Consider the following 22,626-nt stretch of genomic DNA (forward strand, 5'->3'; position numbering starts at 1 on the left):
GGACGCTTTGATTTTGTTCGCCAGCTAAAAGCTTCGAATCAAACGCAGGTAAGACAAGGACGGAAATTAAAAATGGCTGCGTCCAGATGATGAAACATGTGGCAATAGCTAATTATGACATGGTTCTATTTAAATATTCTCTCAAGAAATTTAGAATCTCTACACTGTGTGATATTTCTACAATAATGGCTAAGGTTATTGACATAAATACTCATGGTAAGTTATTTCTATTTAAACATCTCTGATCCAGTAGCCGTTCATCAGCCATGTAATTTATTGCTATTAGGCCCTATAGCGATTTATCGCTAATATGAATTTAAGGCTGAGCCTCAGAAGAGCGCAGCTACATGTGAAAGATTATAACATCATAACATTCTATTGTCCATATTTTTCTACGAGATTAACAGTAAAATATTTCACTGACATGCAAATACTATCGATAGATAGAAAGAATTCAAAACAATCCAAATGGAATAGTTCAATATACTTCAATCTCGTTTTTATCAGATGCAGAGAGCCATATGCCATGCTATCAAAAATACGCGCGAATCTGCTGACGGTGCCGTGCGCTTGAGACCATACACAGTATATATTGGACCAGTAGATTTATTGCGTTGTTCTTGTATATGTGTAAAGTAAAACTACTTACAGTAATTCTAAAGCGTATATATATATACTGATAACACATTTAGTCTAGTACAGAAATTTCAAATCTCGTCGTGTTGATAACTAACGAGAATTAAAACATGGCTGCCTACATGGAGGCACGATACTTTTCCCACGGGACACAATTTCAAAGTCCAAGGGGTACTGGAATGTATTTGAATCTGTATGCTCACACACGTGTTATGGTTAGTAGAGCTTCGAATTTAAGGCAAAGCCTCAGAAGAGCGCAGCTACTTATAAAAAATGTAAATATAGTTAGGATTATAACCTCAGAATGAGATTTAAACTGTTTTAACAGTCCGATCATTGATTTTTAGTAAATGCTATTCTTCAAAATTTGTGTCCAGCAGTCGTCATATACAGGTCAGAAAGAAATATTCAACTGGATTATTTCAATTTTTTTTTATCTTGTTTCTCTAAATGCCATGTATCAAAAATGCGCGGGAATATGTGGCGTCATCTTTGGCACCAAGGTTCCTGACGTCACGGCTGACAGTGCGCTTGACAATTAACACACAGACAGTACCCATTTTGACTAGTACATTTATTGTGTCGTTCATGTCTTTGTGTAGTTATCTAAAACTACTCACAGTAATTTCAAAGTATATCCTAATGACACATTTTATCTTTAGAGAAAATTTCAAATCTCGTCATGCTGATAACAAGAATTAAAACATGGCTGCCTGCATGGAGGTGCGAGACTTTTCCCGCGGGACATGATTTCAAAGTCCAAGGGGTATTGGAATGTATTGAAATTTATATGCTTACACACGTGTTATGGTTAGTAGAGCTTCGCTCCACGCGGCCTTCGGCCGCGCAGAGAGCTGCGCTCTTATAATAGCAATACATTTACATGTGCCCAACCTGTCAGCTGTTCATAGAGTGTTCTCGGTGGTAACACTTTGTGGAAAAAAACATCTGATTATATGTAAGATCATTAGATGTAACAATTTTAGAATGTGTAATAAAGTAAATTGCTAATTTGCGTCTATTAACCTGAATGTCTTCACCTTCGCGTCACATGCACAGTTGGTAGTAGACTAAAGGTTACACCCTTTGCGCACAGAGTGCACGAGGTTTAGACTACAGGTAGACACGGAGTGCACAAGGTTTAGACTACAGGTAGACACGGAGTGCACGAGGTTTAGACTACAGGTAGACACTGAGTGCACTACGTGTGGCCACTACAGGTGGACATCGTGTCCAGGTACATTGAGACCTAGACAGACATGGTGATGTGTTACAGTTAGGGATCGGGGAAGAATAAGTTCTTCAATTTGAAATAATACATAATGATAATTTTTAAGTGTTTATTTTTTTAATTACAACATCTACAATTTAATATACAGTATATATAACTATATAATACGATATTTTTTTTAGTATACATTAATAAAACCTTTTCACTGCAAAAGTAATAAAGATTATTTAATTATATATCAGTAGTTTCCATTTCATATCTTAAATTGTCTATATTACGTTTTCAAAAGTAAATGTTTTATGGGTAATTAAAATTGCATTAAATATATATATATATATATATATATGTCATTTACATGAAATAGTAAATACAAGCATTTTCACAAGTCAAAAACAACTGAATTGCAGCAAAAACCAGTCCTAATGTGCTTTTGAGACACTTTTTCTTTTATAATAAGCTATCAGTAACACAATCATATACCGGGTAATACATAGCTTTTAAACAAAAAGATTTGGTGCCTATCAATCAGTTGTCTAGCGATACCCTTGTAGATCGTCTTTCATTAAAATATATACACTTTTATAATATTTTTCTTGCTATTTTAATTATAAGTTCTAAAAGTATTGTACGTAAAAATAGCTTAATTACATATTCTTTATTAAAAACTGAACGTCTTTAAAAGATCATGCAGAATTAAATCCACTTCAAACTATATGACGTCCTCCACTATTTGGTGGCTAAGTCTACCTATAAGTACCCAATTCAGCTTGTTTTGATTCTTAATTACTGGTACACACAATATGTTTATGATCCCAACCCCACAAGTTATCTTGACCGTATATTGCGTCATGGTCCAATAATTATCACTTGTCAAACATACAGGTAAGCCACAGTATCCAGCTATACACGTACCTCAAGGTGACCATCGATAGATGGCCAGAGGGCAGAATCGTTGCCTTCTGTGTTTGCATGACTTTATGAGAATGGGGGCAGTATCTTTATATAATATGTGTTTTTAGAATTGTTTCTATGGAAGTTTGTTAAGACAAACAAATATGCTTTACCGTTTAAAAAGAAACACATAATAAGTACCATTCTTATTAGATACATGTACATGCTTGTTGTAGAGCCTGGGTAAACCGTTTCCCGGGGGGGGGGGGGGGGGGGGGGGGGTAAGATTGGGATGAGCTGGCAAAACATATATTAAGTGATGCTGAATACACCTAAATTATTTTTTTTTGTTGTAATTTTTTATTTTTTGTCAAACAATACATCAGTTTTACATTAATCACATATTCATGAATTATTGATATAGTTATCTTCCATGCACATCTTTCACTCTGCCATTCTTTCATTCATCATTATAATTTCATTGTTTGATTTTTTTTATAGAGAGAGGGGAGGGAGAGAAAAAAAATAAAAAAAGAACAAAGAATTGGGAAGGAAAGAAGGGATAATGGGATGAACTAGAAACGAGAGATCGTGAAGTATAATATTTAAATGTAGATATATTCTTATATGAAGAATAATGAATCAACTAAATGAAAACACGATTAAAAAAAAAAAGTAAAAAAAGAAGTAAAGAAAGAAAAAAGAAAGAAAGAAGGGGGGGAAAAAAAAGAAAAAAAAAAGAAGAAGGAGGCAAGAAGTTAGATAGTCATTCTATATTTGATAGTTACAATAATATTATTGAATTAAAAATTACTGCTCAACATCCTGATCAAAAGCAAGCATGACACATGTATGTATGACAACAAATAAATATATATTCTATTTTAATAAAAGATATGTGCAACTGTCAGGGATTTGTGAGTTCTACTAGCTTTATCCATTTTTTCCAATCTTTGGTAAATTTTTTAAAAGTTTTTTCTCCTTTTTTATAAGCTATATATCTTTGAACATAATAATAATCTTTAATACAGTTTAAAAAAGCCATCACATTTAAAGAACCATGTAAACATCTTGTTTTATAAATATACTGTTTGATAAAAAGAACAATTTCATTATCGATTCTTTGATATATTCCGTTATGATTAAATTTTCCGAAAAGCATAGTTTCTTTATTAATTGCAAATGGTATAAAACAGAATATCTAAAAGACTTTCAAAATTAGCTAAAAAATCCTGAACTTCAGAGCATTCCCAAAATAGATGAGTGATTGTCTCCCTTTCTAAAGCACATAACAAACAATAAGGATTATTAGAGAGACCAATTTTACAAAAAGATAAGTGTTAGTTGTTAGTATATAATGGGAGATTCGGAACTGAAGCCACTGAAGTTTAGTATTATTGGTAGAGATGAAGGGTATATTATATATATCTTTCCATGTTTCTTGATCGTAGTCAAAAGAGGTTCCCCATTTAGCTTGACCAGTTATTACAGTATTGTTTTTGACAAGTGCTCTATAAAAATCTTGGACTCCACAAATGTTTTTCAGTATAATTTCAAGACTAAAAGGAATAATTGGATAAAATAGTATTTCATTTGGTAAATTTACATTCTTCAGATACTTTTTAATGCTGGATATCAGTCCATTATATTGAAGATAATTACATATTACACCATAACTATTACAAAATTCATCATATGTAAGGAATGAACATGGAGAAACACTTTTTAACAGGTCTTGTATAATTGAAATTCCCTTTCTAAACCATGATTGGTAGAAAATCGTTTTATTTCCAACAGTAATGTTTTTATTGTACCAAATTGGTGTCTTAAGAACAGAGTGTTTTTCCGCTTCTAATTGATTATCCTTTATTCTTAGTTTGAACCATGCTGTAAATACATCCTTCCAAAAATCATTCTTACAATTAGATAAAATTTTATTCAGATATTCACTTCCACAGTTTGCCAGATAAAGAAAGTTTACTTTAGTTTTTAGAATCATTTGCCATTTACCATTTGATCTAAAAATTCTTCTTATCCACCCTATCTTTAACGAGTCTATAAACGATGAAAGATGAATCATTTTCAAACCTCCATCTATTATAATTCTGGATAACTACATCTCGCTTAAATTTATCTGAGTTGCTATTCCAAAGAAAATTAAAAAGAACTGTGTTAAGATGTTTTACAAAATTTTCATCTGGATTTGGAAGTGAAATAAAAAGATGATTTAACTGAGAAATTAAGAGAGATTTTATGATACACACTCTACCAATAGGAGATATTTTCCTTTTATTCCATGTTTGTATTAAATTTTTTAGTTTACATAATTTTTTATCAAAGTTCATTTTTGGTATTTTATGAAGATCAACATGAAAGTCAATACCAAGAAGTGTAAATTTAGTAACTCCCCATTGTAAGTTCAAGCTCGGAATAAGTGTATCATTACTATACTTTTTACTGCCTATCCAAATAACCTGTGATTTTCCTGTATTTATTTTAAGTCCTGAAATTTTGGCATAAATATTTAATTCTGTAACAGCTGCCTTCAAAGAGTTTTCAGATCCATCAAGTATTAGAGAAGTGTCATCAGCATATTGAGAATTTAAAATACTACAATTTTCTATATTTATACCAACAATGTTTCTGTTATTTCTAATACGAATAGCCAAGACTTCCGCACAGATGATAAAAATATAAGGAGCGATTGGATCGCCTTGACGACAACCGCGCATAATATTAAAAAATGAAGACAAATTACCTCCTTGATTAATTGCAGAGCTAGCATTATGATGTAAAACTTTTATCCAATTTCTTAAACTATTTCCAAAATTAAAGTATTTCAGAGTTTTATCAATAAATTTCCAGGAAACGGAGTCAAAAGCTTTTTCGAAATCAATTATTAACAACATTCCAGGGATATCATATTCCTCCTAAATTATTGTCATGACAGGCAGCCGTGAAGTGGAGCTGACGGGAGCTGTACAATGCGTAAATCAAGCATGTCTGTCACAACCTTGAATTTACCAATAATACATGTATATATTATAATCAAAATTAATTTAAATTAGGTACTTATTCAACATTGTAATATGGTATTTTATAGTCATGATAATCAGGTTTCTGATGGGTGTATCTCTGAACGCCAACATTTTGGATTTACCTGTGGGGTAGTTTGTTGTGACAGTGGTTATAGTCTTTTTCCTAAAAGCAGTCCCAATGCCAACAGGTAAATTTACCTGTAAAAGTTACCTGTGTTGATACTTATCTAAATGTATATTGATTAATTTTTACTTCAATAAGTGTTCAGATTTAATATCAGATACATATATACATAATATATGTTTCTGGTAATATCTATGAAAATATAACAATAGAATCTATGAATGAAATTGAATTAAATTCGCAATGATTTTATTTCAAGAATTTTAAAGATTTCCTTGATATATCTAAAATCTCTGGTATCAATCTCATTAGATTTTCAAAAGATTGATACTAAAATCAAGCAAAATTCATTGAAACCTATTTCACATGGAAGTAACTTTCCCATTCAGTAATATCAAAGAAAAAAATCCAAAAAGGAATTATCCTATTTCAACTTAGTTTTACACCAATTCGATTAAAAGTTTGAAATAATATAAGCCTTTTGCCAGTTGAAACGTGATATTTTTCAACAAGGTCTTCCATATATGTCTGTTAAGTGACCTTATATAATATAAAGTACATGTAACATCTGCGTTAATTACCTACCAAAGAGTAAGGGAATTTATGTCAAATATGATTTCAAAACTTTAAAAATGTATTACTTGTACTTGACTGACCTTTTTAAGTTAACAGAACATACAATATATTTTGAAAGTTGCATTAGGATGAATAATTTATCATAATTATATAATTTTCCTGCTTTCTTATCCTAAGATGGTATGTCTAGATCAGCGTGATGTTACATTATAATGTAAATGTATGTCATTATAGCATAAGAGCACCCAATAATTAAACTGTTGTCGGTTAACAGTGAAGTAATATTATATATTTTTGTGCATGTTAGAAATAATTTATAAATTTCTTTCCTATGGTTGATTTTCGGTCAAACATTGTTGCTAGATACAAATTGGTATATGTACTGTAATCTTTAAATAGAAAAAAATAAGAAAACTGTTAATTTGGTATTCTGAGCACTAAAAGTTTGCAACATTTTGAGAATTACAAGACCTACAACATTTCGACTTGAAATAATTTTGCCAGTATTGCAACATTATATTAACATCAATAATGTGTATTAAAATGAATATGGTTGAGACCCTAAGTAACAGTCTTCAATTTCATTTCATTTGGTATTTTTATTAAGTTACTTCTAAAAATATTTTGTATCTAAAATACATATAGCAATGATATATTATTACCAATGTTTATAAAACATCATATATGTGTGTTTGTGTCGGCTTTAATAGATTACCAACTGAAACTATAATAAACAGGTCAAAATTTCCAACAAAATTAATTAAAATTTTTATGATATTGTTTTTCTCCACTCATTTTCAAACCAAATACTTAAAGGTGTATGTCTCTGCGATAAAAGAAATCAACTATGCACGGTCACAAGAAATGAAAGTTGGCTAAGAATGTAGCCCTGGGGAACTCCTATGTCAATACAGAATACTATTACATTAGAATATACATTGATCAAGAAACCTGTTTTTCTGATAAAATTGAGATATGGTTTTTGTAAAAAAATATTTCACCTGGAACTTAAAATGCATTGTTCTTAATAATCCGCATGTAGCTCCTTATTAATTCTTAGCATTTGCAATGTTTATGATTTTATGTATATTAAAGCACCGATTATCTTTAATTAATAGTTTACATTGTATATTGTACAGAATATATTGAAGGAATTATTTTCCAAAATCCACAAATGTTACCTATAATACTGATTGAAATACAGGTAAATCTCAGGTGACTTTACAGGTGAAAACAAAGACAGCTTATATGAAACAGTATATAATTGCCTTCCTATTGTTTCCTAAAACAACACCTACCTATTGTTGATAATTATGTTGGCGTTCAGAGAACACCCCGTTTCTGATATATGTAAAAAGCCAATGTAAAAGAATTAAATTAAAGAAAAGATATTGGATGAAATATATATGATATTCCAATAATCTTGAAATAAATATTTTAGTTAATTATACACTTGGTATTTATATTATATTTAATTTTAATGTATATAGCTTCATTGACAAATAAATTAATATGCACTTCCAGTTAAAACGCATATCCCTATTGACTAGCATTGTTGTATAGCTGTATGTATTTGTGTGATGAGTACAATGTATGTATGTAGAGAGGCTGCCACCTAAGTACAGCATGCTATAAATGGGCCTCCTGGGGTTGGGATAAGGTACTACTTGTATACAGGTGTTTTTAGTCTGTGATACACTTGACTGAACATATTGAAGGGTGCCCAAAGAAGGCCCCAGGCCCCTGGCCCCACCTAAAAAGGTGTCTACCTTTCGAGCAGGCAAATTTTTAGCCCACCATCATCAGATGGTGGGCTATTCAAATCGCTTTTTGTCCGTGGTCCGTCCGTCCTTCCGTCCGTCCTTCCGTCCGTCCGTCCGTTAACAATTCTTGTTATCGCTATTTCTCAGAAAGCACTGAAGGGATCTTTCTCAAATTTCATATGTAGGTTCCCCTAGGGCCCTAGTTGTGCATATTGCATTTTGGAACCAATCGGTTAACAAGATGGCCGCCAGGCAGCCATCTTGGATTTTGATACTTAAAGTTTGTTATCGCTATTTCTCAGAAAGTACTGAAGGGATCTTTCTCAAATTTCATATGTAGGTTCCCCTAGGGCCCTAGTTGTGCATATTGCATTTTGGGACCAATCGGTTAACAAGATGGCCGCCAGGCAGCCATCTTGGATTTTGATACTTAAAGTTTGTTATCGCTATTTCTCAGAAAGTACTGAAGGGATCTCTCTCAAATTTCATATGTAGGTTCCCCTAGGGCCCTAGTTGTGCATATTGCATTTTGGGACCAATCGGTTAACAAGATGGCCGCCAGGCAGCCATCTTGGATTTTAATACTTAAAGTTTGTTATCGCTATTTCTCAGAAAGTACTAAAGGGATCTTTCTCAAATTTCATATGTAGGTTCCCCTAGGGCCCTAGTTGTGCATATTGCATTTTGGGACCAATCGGTTAACAAGATGGCCGCCAGGCAGCCATCTTGGATTTTTAATACTTAAAGTTTGTTATCGCTATTTCTCAGAAAGTACTGAAGGGATCTTTCTCAAATTTCATATGTAGGTTCCCCTAGGGCCCTAGTTGTGCATAATGCGTTTTTGGATCGATCGGTCAACAAAATGGCCACCAGGCAGCCATCTTGGATTTTGATAGTTAAAGATTAATATCGCTATTTCTCACAAAGTACTGAAGGGATCTTTCTCATATTTCATATGTAGGTTTCCCTAGGGCTCTTGTTGTGCATAATGCGTTTTTGGATCGATCGGTCAACAAAATGGCCGCCAGGCTGCCATCTTGGAATTTGATAGTTAAAGTTTGTTATCGCTATTTCTCACAAAGTACTGAAGGGATCTTTCTCATATTTCATATGTAGGTTTCCCTAGGGCTCTTGTTGTGCATAATGCGTTTTTGGATCGATCGGTCAACAAAATGGCCGCCAGGCTGCCATCTTGGAATTTGATAGTTAAAGTTTGTTATCACTATTTCTCAGAAAGTATTGAATGAATCTGTCTCAAATTTCATATATAGGTTCCTCTATGGCCCTAGTTGTGCATATTTCGATTTGGGACCGATCGATTTACAAGATGGCCGCCAAGGAGCCATCTTGGATTTTGATAGTTGAAGTTTGTTACTGCTATTTCTCAGAAAGTACTGAAGCGATCTGTCTCAAATTTTATATGTAGTATGTTTGCAAAAGTTTGAAAAGCAGAGAAAAGATCCCTCTTTCCATTGTCAGACATAGATCATTCTTTGGTGGGCGCCAAGATCCCTCTGGGATCTCTTGTATAAGTGTACAATATACTACATGTATGGATCATACATTGTTATCACGTAACTCACGCGGTTTGTAAAAGAAGGTCAGAATAGGATATTGTCAAATTATCAAGGTTTCTAGAATTAAAATAATTATGACAAATTCAGAATCTAATCAACAACTATGAATCTAATGTTTAAATGGGTAGAAGTTGGATTTATTTTTATTCTGTCTGTTTGATTTGTTATCAGGCATGTGACCTTCATTTTAGCGATCGGTCCTTTGAACAGCGTTGATGCTCACGAGCAGGCACATGCCCGATAATAAATTTTTGCTTTCTTAAGCCAGTGCTTACAGGTTCCTCAATCGGTTGACACAATAAAGTGTTATTTCTAATGCCGATTTTTAACGTCTATGGACGATTTCTCATTTTTCCAATGCTTTGCAACGCGCCAGGTTCCATGTAGCAAATGTATACATATTATACATTTGACAGGATTAAAACTATTTCGTGCACCTTGCCGTTTAGAAAACAATATTCCATACATACATAGTTAAAGATTTTATGAAGAATTTAATTTGTTTATGTTTATATGTCCTTGCTTTTATTATGCCCATCAATATATTCTTTTTAATCAAAATATTTTGCCGATCAAAATATCTCTTTGGCGACGATTTGCTTACACTAAAAATCTTACTCCACGCAAGGTTCATCACTTTATGCGTACGAAAAAGAATTTCATCTTTAAACTACATATTACTAGCTAAGAAGACTTGAACTATCCTTTGATGAGACATAACCAGTATGTGGTTTACCGTACGCAGTTAATTTGCAACACAGTTAATTTGCTTTTATAACTTCTAATAAACGTCCTTATTTATAAATTAAATTGTATGATAATATATATATTGAGACATTTCACTTAATATGTATCTATTCAAATAAACATTACAGTACGAATGATTTCCAGTCACCAACTGCAATTTTTATGTTGCAATAAATATTATGTTTCTGATCACAATAAATATTTCTATCTGTCAAAGTCCATATAGACTGCAGAATAAATACATATTTTCTCATATCTCTGTGGCACATCATCTAGTCTGTCTGTGGTCTGGATGTAGTGGACATTTTACCTGGACATGATGTCCACCTGTAGTGGACACCGTGTTCACACGTAGTGCACTCCGTGTCTACCTGTAGTCTAAATCTTGTGCACTCCGTGTCTACCTGTAGTCTAAATCTTGTGCACTCCGTGTCTACCTGTAGTCTAAACCTCGTGCACTCTGTGTCTACCTGTAGTCTAAACCTCGTGCACTCTGTGTCTACCTGTAGTCTAAACCTTGTGCACGCCGTGTCCACTCCTAGTTCACACCGTGTGCACAATATGTAACCTTTAGTCTACTACCAACTGTATACAGGTTGGGAACAATCATGTACAAAATGTGTAACCGTTATGAGGAATAGTCCTGCGTTTGAAGGATAAATTCAAACGGAAAAAGTCGTTTTAAAATTGCACATTAAAAAGGGTGTCATAATTTTCAGATTACCATATACGGTGTAAAATTATATGATTTAAGACTGTTTTTGTTTATAAACGATTGAATTCCAAGCATTGAATGTCTTTCAGTTGGTATTTATAGCCAATAAATTCTATGAAGCGCTCTTCATGTTGGATTTGCCTCTGTCTAGTTGGCATTCGTATTGGCTATGAATGCCAACTGAAAGATGTTCAGTTCTTATATTTACATTGGGTTACAATTTTATGTTGAATTACCAAGGGATTTTGCATCTATAATGAATTAATCATTTGTTATCGTTACAGATAGAACAGACATTTTAACAGCTGTTTTTAGCCCCATAGTAAACAATAGGGGTGAATTTGTTTGTGGAAATTTTTACAATAAAATTTGTCCCAATTTGAGTAATTATGTAGTGTAGGGGAACGGCCAGACGGGGATTCTAACCCTGCATGGACCCTCCGAACACTACCTGGTCACTGATGATCGACCCACTGAGTCTAATCCTGCTACACTCTTCCCTCCTTTCTTGAAGTCTGCGCCCTAGTAGATATACGAGTCCCTTTTAAACACGGTCACCACCACCATGGTTTATTAGTTGGTCGCCAACTCTGTAAGAGGAGAGAAGAAAATGTAGTGGCCAGACTGGGATTTGAACCCGTGACCCTCCAAACACTAGCCTGGTGCTCTACCGACTGAGCTACCTGGTCACCGATAATCAACCCAGTCCAATGCTGCAACAGTAGAAAGTTTTATTAGGTATAGTGCCATGTAATAATATGACACCCATTTTTGCTAAAATGTATGAAACAACTTTATGCATTAACTTTTCACAGAATCCTGCTCTTGAGTAGCTAAATGATCCTTCAAATGCAGGACTATTTTGCATATACTGGAGTGTCCCCAGCCAAGTATAACATGTGCAATAATCAAATGTTAAAAGTATCTTTGATGTTGATTTTCTACTGGTTCGTGAAAACCATTTTACCTCTGTGTGATGTTATCCAATGTTATCCAAATTAAATCTAAGTAATTTTCAAATCAAACATGGGCTTTAATATCAAGATATGTTGTTGTCAATCAAATAATTGATGTACACAAGTTGTAAGTTACATGTACCTTGGCCAAAGCAATACAAGAGTCAGGACTCTATACACTAAAACATGTTTATAACAAACCTTTGGGGACCAACAAAATCACTTTGTTATAGTTCCTATATACACAAATGCATATTTCTAACAAGAACATTGACTAGGGATGGAAATTTTAAGTTATGAGCATGAATCCATTGTAAGCTTGTTCGTTATGAGCATGCTTTACTGTAAATAATATAAATGAGGAAAAAACCACAATATAATGTAACAAACTGTCTGTTACAACTCAGGTGTTTTTCCTGTTTCTTGATTTAGCAATAGCTACTTCATTCACATATACTAGTACCACATTCAACTTAAAGTGCACTTAAATTCCAATTTAATATATCCGGTTTACATTATATGGAAACAATTCTTTAAAGCTCAGAAATATTGATTGTTCATGGATATATATAATTATTATGTGCTTGTAAATTTAACCCATGATGCAAGTATAATGATAGATTTCTTAAAAAGGAAAATTTACATGTGTAGTAAGTATGAATATTTGACAAACAAGCAATTGATGACTTGAAGAAGTTGTATACAGATCAATATTTATATGATTATTCCCTTTTCAGATTTACAGTATGTGGTTTCCTTGGCAACACAAAGTCTCAAATCGGGAAACATCATAGCAGTGCCAACAGATACTATATATGGAGTCGCAGGATTAGCTCAGAGGAATGATGCTACTAGTAGGATCTATCAACTGAAAAATCGAGATTTGAAGAAACCAATCGCTATCAGTGTAGCTGATATTGATGATGTATACAAGTATGTACATGTATATATATATATATATATATATATGAATGGAAATGCTTGATTAACAAATAAATCTTGCTTTAAAATGAATCAACAATTTGCAGAGAGCAGAATGATATTTTTGTCTATTTATCAGTTAATGTGTGAGAAGATGAAAGGAATGATTAAAGTATGACACTTCGATTAGATGGTTCGCATAATCAATAGTCTTGAACACTTTATCTGAAATTTATATATCTAATTAAATGCTATATAAAATTATGTTTTACTTTAAGCTTTTTATCAAAACACTTTCTGGCTTGTAGGTGGGGTCATGTAACAGTCTCTAGGGAGTTATTGTCGGAGCTGCTCCCTGGCCCTGTCACTGTAGTATTTACAAGGAAAGAGTTTCCAGGGGACGATTCCTCGCAGGTATCGTGAAGTATCATTCCCGAGTCCCTACATGGGCGCCAATGTAACAGGGTGCAGGATTTACAATAAATTTAATACCTGCCTCTGACAGGGATCGAACTCGGGACCTCTGGATTACTAGTCTGACGCTCAACCGATGGAGCTAAAGAGAAGTTCTCTCTAGCCGAGCGATATATTGCGGCTAGTATTGACCAGGGTTACATTTATTTTGGAAAAGAAATTCACTTTTGGGTGACAGGTTTAATTAGTCTATTATTTTTCTGATGACACAAGACACAGTAAAATGCAGAACACAAATTACTAGTGTAGTAACAGGTAAACAGTGAGGTATATTTACAGGAGTTCCGTGAGTTGTGGCCGATGTTGGACTTGGTGGTGGATGGAGGTATGCTTGGTAACACTACAGAGTCCAGACAGGGGTCTACTGTGGTAGACTTGTCTCAGACAGGGATGTACAGAATTATACGGGATGGAAGGTATGCAATATGTAATCAAAAATTCATGGTCCTTGTTATATAATATCACATCCAAATGGTTAAGATGAAGTGTTCTGATGTTTTTGAAATTAACAAACCCAATTTTCATTAATCTTCATCAGGAGTACAGTACAATAAGACTGTGCCTATCTGGTACACTATATAGGCCATACACTTTGACAGCTTAACTTTGTATTTCAGTGCTTTACGACCAACATCAGAACTACTGGAGAAACATGGACTTAAAAATGTGAAGTCTTCGGACTTGGATGCTGCCTCAATAACAGATAGATAGCTTACAGGTGATGCTCTTCAGTCCTCGTATTTGTGATATTACCGGTAACTGCAATGCATATACACTGTTTAATTTCAAGCTCAGTGATAGGACACGTCATGGACATGAGCATTGTTATCTCCGCAGGACCAATGGAAATCTCTTGACATTATTTCAAGAGATTACAATTCAGGGTTCAGTATTGTCATCATTAAGTTTTTCATCTAAAGACAAACTGCTAATGATCTCAAACTTGATTTCAGGCATAATAGTACATTCAATATGGCTGGATGGGGTGTGGTCTAAAATGTGTCTAGCAATAGAAGAATTTAAGAATACAGTTCCTATGGTTATATACAGTCCAACCCAGTTATTACGAATTCCTGGGGACCCTTCAAATCCTTTCATATTATGCGGGTTTGGTACTACATGTAAGTGGGTTAACATTTGAACGCCAAACACAACAATAACACTAAAGTTATACTTTGGACAGGGCCTATTGTTTTTTATTGAAAATGTCCACCCCATGTATGTGGTTTATCCACTGTATACACATAATTTCAGTACGCATGTTGACACACGGCAGTGATGAATTATAAAAACAGGTCACGATTGACCAACTCTGGTTTTAGCATTTCGCATTATAGGAGTTTAAAACAACACAAAAGGTACCCAGGGGAAATTGTTTACCCGGGTTTTCATATGAACTGATTCGTACTAAACAGATAATAAATACAATGATATTGAATGCAATTTGCAGGGGATTTCAATTACATTCTATAAAGCAGGATTTTATACTATCCGAGTTTGTATTAAGTTGGTTGGACTGTATGAATGTTTTACTTTATTAACAGACCAAATTATGAGGCTATGTGTTGATGATGTTATCTTTAAATCGCCATCACCCTTGGTTACTGTAGTCTAATTACGCTATGGTTGCTAGATCAAGAAAATGTTCCCTGCACATAATATTTTGTGAATATATGGACTGTAGCTAAAAGTCTGATGGTATATCTATCACAAAAGTTGTATGCTTGCAAATTGTGATATTATGCACTTGAGAAAATATTCACTTTAACTGTAACAGTATACTATAATATATAAATGAAGTTTTAGAGTTGAAAGGATTTTTTTGTTTGCAAGTTTGTTTAAATGGAATGTTGGCTGAGAGGTCTCACAAGTATCAACATAAATGTTATGGACATACTACATGTTACAGATCTGTACATAATACATCATGTATATTAAAATAGTTTTCAGTTGTCACTATCAGTGAGAGGTGGGACACACCTCATTTAACATCCACAAAGTCACTTTTGTATTGCTCAGTAACACCTTTAAAAAAGCCAATCTGGATTTATACAAGGCGATAAAAAAGAACAAAAAGTTAACAAATAATGCTAATAAAATTGTTTTCTTGATGTAAATTTAAATATAATGGTTGTTTTATATATTTAAATGTGTATAAGTAGGAAAGATATTAGACCATGGTCATTGGCATAAATTTCTTCTCTTTTTTTTTCAAGAATATTTAATCAACTGCATTTGTATATCAAACCAAAGTTCAATTATTATATTTAGTTTAAAATTGTATTATTGTTTTTCAATTAAATACTACAAGGAATACATATCTTGAGCCATTTGAATGTATGATAGTCTAACTTGAAGTAAGTGTACTACTGTTAAAGTGACATTAACCGAAAATAAGTTATTTCCTTTCAAATTAAACACATGAATTTTCTACCTGTTATTCAATAGGAAAGTTTGATAATTTTTTATTATAAAGGAGTTTGTTTCAAAATGTAGTGCCTACTGTTCATACTAACAATTTTTAAAATAATGTTAAAAACCGTTTAATACATGCTATAAGGGGATAAGGAACTTTTAAACTTTCCATCTCTATACATATAAGTATCAACCTATTACATGTATTTATATTAAATGATTGCAGTATACAATTGTATTGTAGGGCTTATACTAACACATAATTGTAAAAACTTCAATTTTTACAACAATTGTTGGTATATATTGAATCTGTTTTTCATATTTCGCTCAGTTTGGGGCCAATTGTGTGTTTTTCAAGTTTTTTTTCCTTCTTCAAAGTTACTAACTGAAAGCGCTTATATACAAGATTAAATGTATTTTAAAATGATTTTATTTAGCAGTAAACACATCCATTGTAGTTTCATGCTTCAATGTTTGTACATATTATTGGTATAATAATATTACTGGTGTAATCAGGGGTAGAATTTAATTTTTTAAACCACTATCCATTTTAAGCAAGTTGGTAAAATTTCAACTCACCAAATCAGAAATTTGCTTACCACTTTAAAGAAAAATTAAAAGCAAACCAAATTCATCGACATTTATTATATTAATTTATTGTAGGTAACAATAAATGTTGGAACATTTTTAGTGTCACTGTAGTGTAGTGTAACAACAATTTATTTTCAGAATATGACACTTTGTGCAAATGAAAGCTAGTTACATATTATTAAAGTATTTGCAGTATACAATTGTATTGTAGGGCTTATACTAACACATAATTGTAAAAACTTCAATTTTTACAACAACAAATTTGTTGGTATATATTGAATCTGTTTTTCATATTTCGCTCAGTTTGGGGCCAATTGTGTGTTTTTCAATTTTTTTTTTCCTTCTTCAAAGTTACTAACTGAAAGCGCTTATATACAAGATTAAATGTATTTTAAAATGATTTTATTTAGCAGTAAACACATCCATTGTAGTTTCATGCTTCAATGTTTGTACATATTATTGGTATAATAATATTACTGGTGTAATCAGGGGTAGAATTTAATCTTTTAAACCACTATCCATTTTTGGTAAGTTGGTAAAATTTCAACTCACCAAATCAGAAATTTGCTTACCACTTTAAAGAAAAATTAAAAGCAAACCAAATTCATCGACATTTATTATATTAATTTATTGTAGGTAACAATAAATGTTGGAACATTTTTAGTGTCACTGTAGTGTAGTGTAACAACTATTTATTTTCAGAATATGGCACTTTGTGCAAATGAAAGCTAGTTACATATTAAAGTATCACTTACTTTTGTCTAAGCTCACATAATGAACAGTGTTTGGATGTCTGGTTCTATATATTGAAAATAACAACAATGTATCCGCTCACCAAAAATTGCAAGTACAATATTTTTCAACTCACCATTTCAAAAAACAATTCGCATTTGGCCAGTTGGCGAGTGTTAATTCGAACCCTGTGTAATAAGGTTATCATTTTAAGTTTTACACGTATTAATCACAACCTGTACAGTATTTAATTTACTAAATAAAGACACATTTCCTATGCGATTTTAATCCGAATCAAGCAGAGCATAAATATAATTGTTGTAATATTATTAGATTGCAAGCAAATGGTAATAATTTTAGAGAACAAATTCATTTCTTTTCTTTCCCTTTTGTGTTTTTAAAGCTTTAATCATATTCTAGTGGTAGATAAAATATATGAAAAAAATAATCCTTTATTTTGATGCACTCGGATTGTAGTGCATGTAAAAATTAGAAAGGATGACTAAATTGATAAAGAAGTTACCACAATTGTTTTAGGATCAAACAGAGGAAAAGACCAATGAACTAAAATGTAATTGTCCAAAACAGAATCATTTTAAATAACAACATTTGAAATGCGTCTTGCATGCACATTTGTAGATTACAATGTGAAGAAAATATCAGTAGAATCATTAAACAGCTTGATATTTTAGTATGATAAACGCTTACCTAACATTAATGTTTGGTTAGGTAAATTAAGTATTTAGGTACAGTTTGTAAACTTGCTGGTTTACTGACGCACACTGAGATCGGGTATATTTGTTTTAACTTTGTTCTCGTGTTTTTAATGCATTTTAGATTCACTTAAAAGCTTATATTTTATGTCTGTGATACAAAGGTATATTTCTTAACAAATAAAATAGATAAAGTTTTATTGTGTTGTTAGATTTATCGCTTTAGCGCAGCAAAGGGATTATAGATATATTTGTATCTATAGAAACAGGGTAAACAGATATTGCGAAATATAATATATAGTATAATGTGAATGTCTAATTTTTGCAGTCAGATTTAGAGATTGTTATTACAGCGGTGAACTTTCACCTTTGTGATTATTGCTGTTCTAGTCTAACTGTATACAGTACAGAAAATACAATTGGTGCTCTCACATTTTAGAGCGAAATGTTTTTATATATATATATGCGAAATTCTTGGCTCGAAAAGCTTGTTGCGGCTAAGATATGTAGATGTTCGTCTTAATCAGTATCCCTTGCTTAAAGAAGAGCATAAAGATATAAAGGACAGGACTAAATTTTGTCGAGTGTCATCGGTGATACAGAGAGCGGTATATCTGCTGAAACAGTCAACATTCCATTGTACTTTCAGACGGCGAGTGTTCTTGAAATCCTCTTTAGAATGAACCATGTTTGAAACATGCGGGGTGTATATAGAGGCGATTGAGTATAGGAACGTATGATTGACATCACAAGCATTATCGACTTAAAATGTATAATATTTTATTTGTTATAAATAATAATATGTAAACTTTCGTTGTCAATTGTTACATGATAGCACAATAGTGTGTATTTTTCAGAATGACCATTCGCTTTCGCCAAAAATAATTTACACAATGTTGGTTGCATACTAGAGGATGCTCCAATACTCATTGCTCTTTCTTGAAGTCCTTCTCTTCCTCTTCTTCCGTTATAAGCTGCACGGGTTTCCGACAAAACCTGGCGAATAGGTAGGACAGGAAGAAGAAGTGCATGGCGAAGAAGAACATGGTGGAATAGTTTTTAAGGAGAGCGTTTGATATTAACATGAGTGACATGATGACGAGGAGAATTCCGGATGCACCTTGTTTGAGTTCACGATCACCAGTGAATAAGGCAAGGCCGCAGCAGACTTCCCATACTCCCACGAACACGCGGTATTTGTGAGGATCAGGTACGAATTCAAACAGAACTGTAGGACACACCTTGGCGTAGCCTTGGAACTGTCTAGTCTGGAAAGAACATTATTTACAACATATAGCACTCTCATACAGTTATTTATATGAAATCAAAAGCTAACATTAACTGTGGATGTACAGTGTAGATTAAATTTAATATTTTATTACACAATATAAATAAGTTAAAATGCAAATTGGTCAAAATACAAAGTACAATCATCTTGAGGTATACAAAATGGATAGATTGTAGCTTTACACCAAAAGAAGTTAAATTTCAAATCCTTATCGACAATTATTTGATACAACACCTATCAACAAAATGTATATATTTTGAAAGTAAAATCAAGAATTCAAATTTCGTCTTTTCCATTTTGATCCTGACAAATCTGGCCCTATCTAAACATTCAAATATCCCGTGTTGGATCATAATCGATGATCAACGAGATACGTCTTTTGTTACATATAAAAATGCACATCGACGTGTTTGTGTGTCAAATGAATGCTGCCATATACTTGGAAATTGTTTCATGATGTGGAGAAGTGTGCAGTGGATGCTACCCATTTCTAGGCTCCGATTAAAGCACGTAGTGTCCCATTTATATGAGGCCGACAGTCAATAAAACAACACACCTGCAGCTGAAGGAGTACATATCTCAATATCTCAGTCCTGCTTTCGAAGCAACATCCGTCCACGTGAAACCAAGCGAAATAGTGCTCATCTAGTGTCAATGGTATGATCTCAACAATATTGGCATCTTAGTTTGAGTCTTTTGACAATCTGACAAAACAATGCTTCAAACACACATTCAATCTCAGTCATCTTTCCTTTTCCAAACTAAAACAAACAAGAAGGTTTGAAGTAAAAGTCCAACAATATAAATCCAAACGAAGAAGTAGTCTCCAAGTGCCAGGCCAGACCAGATCATGACAGAGAGGATCGCCATCAGGATCCCGCAGGCTCCCAAACGGAGCTCTCGGTCCCATGTCAACATGGCCAGTCCACAAGTAAACTCAAAGGTGCCTGTAACGACCCTGTACATATCGGCGTCTGGCATATACCCCAACCACGTGCTAGGGAATACGGACGAATACAACATAGAGCGAAATTCCTAAAACAGAACAGGAAAACACCTCATTAGTGACATTATTACAGTGACAACGGACCAACATTTATCCTAAAGATGACTTCCTAGATGGTTATTAATAAGAGACACCAACAGACAATTCACATATCACAGGATAGACATGTACCATCCTTAAAAATGGCAACAAGAAATAATGACTGTTTATAGTTATACTTAAAAATCTTCACACTTCAAAACAGCAAGTGAATGCTACTCGCACCATTAAACAGGAAACGATACACACATTAACTTCAAAACAGAACCATACCAATGTAGACTTTCATTCAACGATACCGACTTATGTTAAGACTTCAAAACAGTAAACGATATGATACAAACACAAACCTCGAAGCAAAAAGGTAAACCGTTTCCTATATACAGTTTGAAATAGATATATCAAACTCAGCCAATATTCTAAAACATATCCGGTGTTTCGACATCCGAATATGCATTAAACTACAAGAATGCAGTTCCCTAACAGGCACTTCCCCAGCAATGCACATGCAGGATACCCATCGAAAGCCTTTTACACATTTTAACAGGTCTGTTTGAAAGTATACTCTTTATCTCGCCTTCTATAGTTAGTATATTTCATTTGGTCGGAATCCAAAATATACAGCTATTTTTCAAACACTAGACATCTATATTAGGTATCTATAGGGGGTACTTACAATAGCGAACGCCATCTGTTGGGAGGTTGGATAGAGCTTGACGAAGCCCATCGCTATGTATACCAAAGACAGGAACCCTGTCAGGGCGTACTCCGCTAACCGCGCCATCTTGTGACCTTTGGTTTTTACCTGAAAGGAACATGAGTTCAGTAATTTAGTGAAAATGTCAGACAATGGTTTAAAAGGCAAGCTATGATATCAGCAACAAAAACACCTACAAAACGAACAAATAACAAACATGGAAAGATAAAACTATGTGTTTCACAAGAATTCACGTTTAGACTTGACCGCGACTGTAATACATGTGCTGGTATTCTAAAGCTTTTTGTGTTTTATTCATGGATTATACGTCAAAAACATACTCAATAATTAATGATTGAATTTTTTACTTAATATTCAATGCGTAAACTATATGAGTAGTTTTCGTTAAAAAAAAGATACAAGGGAAAACACAATTATGAGTTGATAATGAAAATATAACCCTATTTTAAGATACATCCATTTTAAAATTATGCATTAATGACCTTACCTCTTTGGTTATCTGTTTGGAACTAAATGTACACGTCAGGGTACCTCTACTAATAAGTGATCATTGGCCGGAAGATTTGGAGTATCGGGTACGACGAATTGACCTTGGGCGCCTGACATCCATCAAACCGAGCTGACCGTCGTACAGGTACGTGGTGGGCCTGCGGGGGCGTTTGTTGTCAAAGTTCTTTCAGGGATACGATATGTATTGAAATAGACCTAAAATACTTCCTCTTCTCTCTTATAGTTTAGGCAATGGAGAATCACATTAAATATCGTCATTTAACGGTTTCTTTATCGTCTTGAATTTTTGAATTGGATAATTGCGTAATCGTAAGCTTACTTTTTATTTGATGTTGGTAACATTTAGAGTCATATTTTTGAGTGGTTTCGTAAATAAGTTGACTTAGATTACTAATTCAGCATTTTACCAACTTGAATGTCTAAATTGATATGTTTTACAGTTGGATACCATTTGATATGAAATCTACCTCTGGCAGACGATGATGAAGTTTTCATTGAAAGTATTCTTGATATTTTGAAAGGGACAATTCGGTTTAAGAGTACATTAAAACTTGCACTTATTTCGGAAACAAACCACTTCTAATGGAATTAAGTTGGTTTAACTGTGATATGTCAGAAAAGCCCACTGTAGTCAAATGTATGTGAAATGTTCAATCGCCATTACAAATAGCCTTGAATGCCGAACCCTGGCCCTTGCCTGTGTAGTAAAGATTTTTTTGTCTAGAACTACTCAAAACGCCCTTACAGTTGTGTTAACATTATTAGATGCATGTTCTTGTCTAAAAATAATTTCATCAACTCCTCAGCGGTTATGCATTGCATTTATTTAGCGTACGTGACTTTGACTCGGGTAAGGGTACAGACGTGTCACAAGATACTGGTGATTCGCGGTTTAGTATTAAACGTGATGCATTTAGTCAAGTTTCTAAATATGAAGTATATACCAAACGAACCGGAAGGATTCA

General features: G+C 33.4%; 2 protein-coding genes across 3 annotated transcripts; one reads left to right on the plus strand and one right to left on the minus strand.

Annotated features, from left to right (window-relative positions):
* The first annotated feature begins 52 nt into the window (after positions 1-52).
* On the plus strand, positions 53-18,300 carry LOC138308277 (threonylcarbamoyl-AMP synthase-like). Its single transcript, XM_069249302.1, has 5 exons — positions 53-216; positions 12,992-13,187; positions 13,484-13,589; positions 13,905-14,065; positions 14,267-18,300. Exons 1-5 carry the CDS (start codon positions 87-89, stop codon positions 14,358-14,360), a joined length of 687 nt encoding a protein of 228 aa, XP_069105403.1. The 5' UTR covers positions 53-86; the 3' UTR covers positions 14,361-18,300.
* Positions 18,301-18,906: 606 nt separating this feature from the next.
* Positions 18,907-22,168, minus strand: LOC138311048 (transmembrane protein 35B-like). 2 transcript variants are annotated; one of them, XM_069252482.1, is made up of 3 exons: positions 21,639-22,164; positions 21,110-21,238; positions 18,907-19,368 (listed from the first exon to the last, which is right to left on the minus strand). In XM_069252482.1, the coding sequence occupies exons 2-3, from the start codon at positions 21,215-21,217 to the stop codon at positions 19,027-19,029; spliced, it is 450 nt and encodes a 149-aa protein (XP_069108583.1). In that variant the 5' UTR covers positions 21,218-21,238; positions 21,639-22,164; the 3' UTR covers positions 18,907-19,026. The 2 variants fall into 2 exon arrangements, 1 of the variants encoding a protein (XP_069108583.1); XR_011206517.1 differs by lacking the exon at positions 18,907-19,368 and adding an exon at positions 19,375-20,423 and having other exon boundaries at positions 21,639-22,168.
* Between the last annotated feature and the right edge of the window lie 458 nt (positions 22,169-22,626).

The sequence above is a fragment of the Argopecten irradians genome, chromosome 1, assembly GCF_041381155.1.
Source record: "Argopecten irradians isolate NY chromosome 1, Ai_NY, whole genome shotgun sequence".
Lineage (NCBI taxonomy): Eukaryota > Metazoa > Mollusca > Bivalvia > Pectinida > Pectinidae > Argopecten > Argopecten irradians.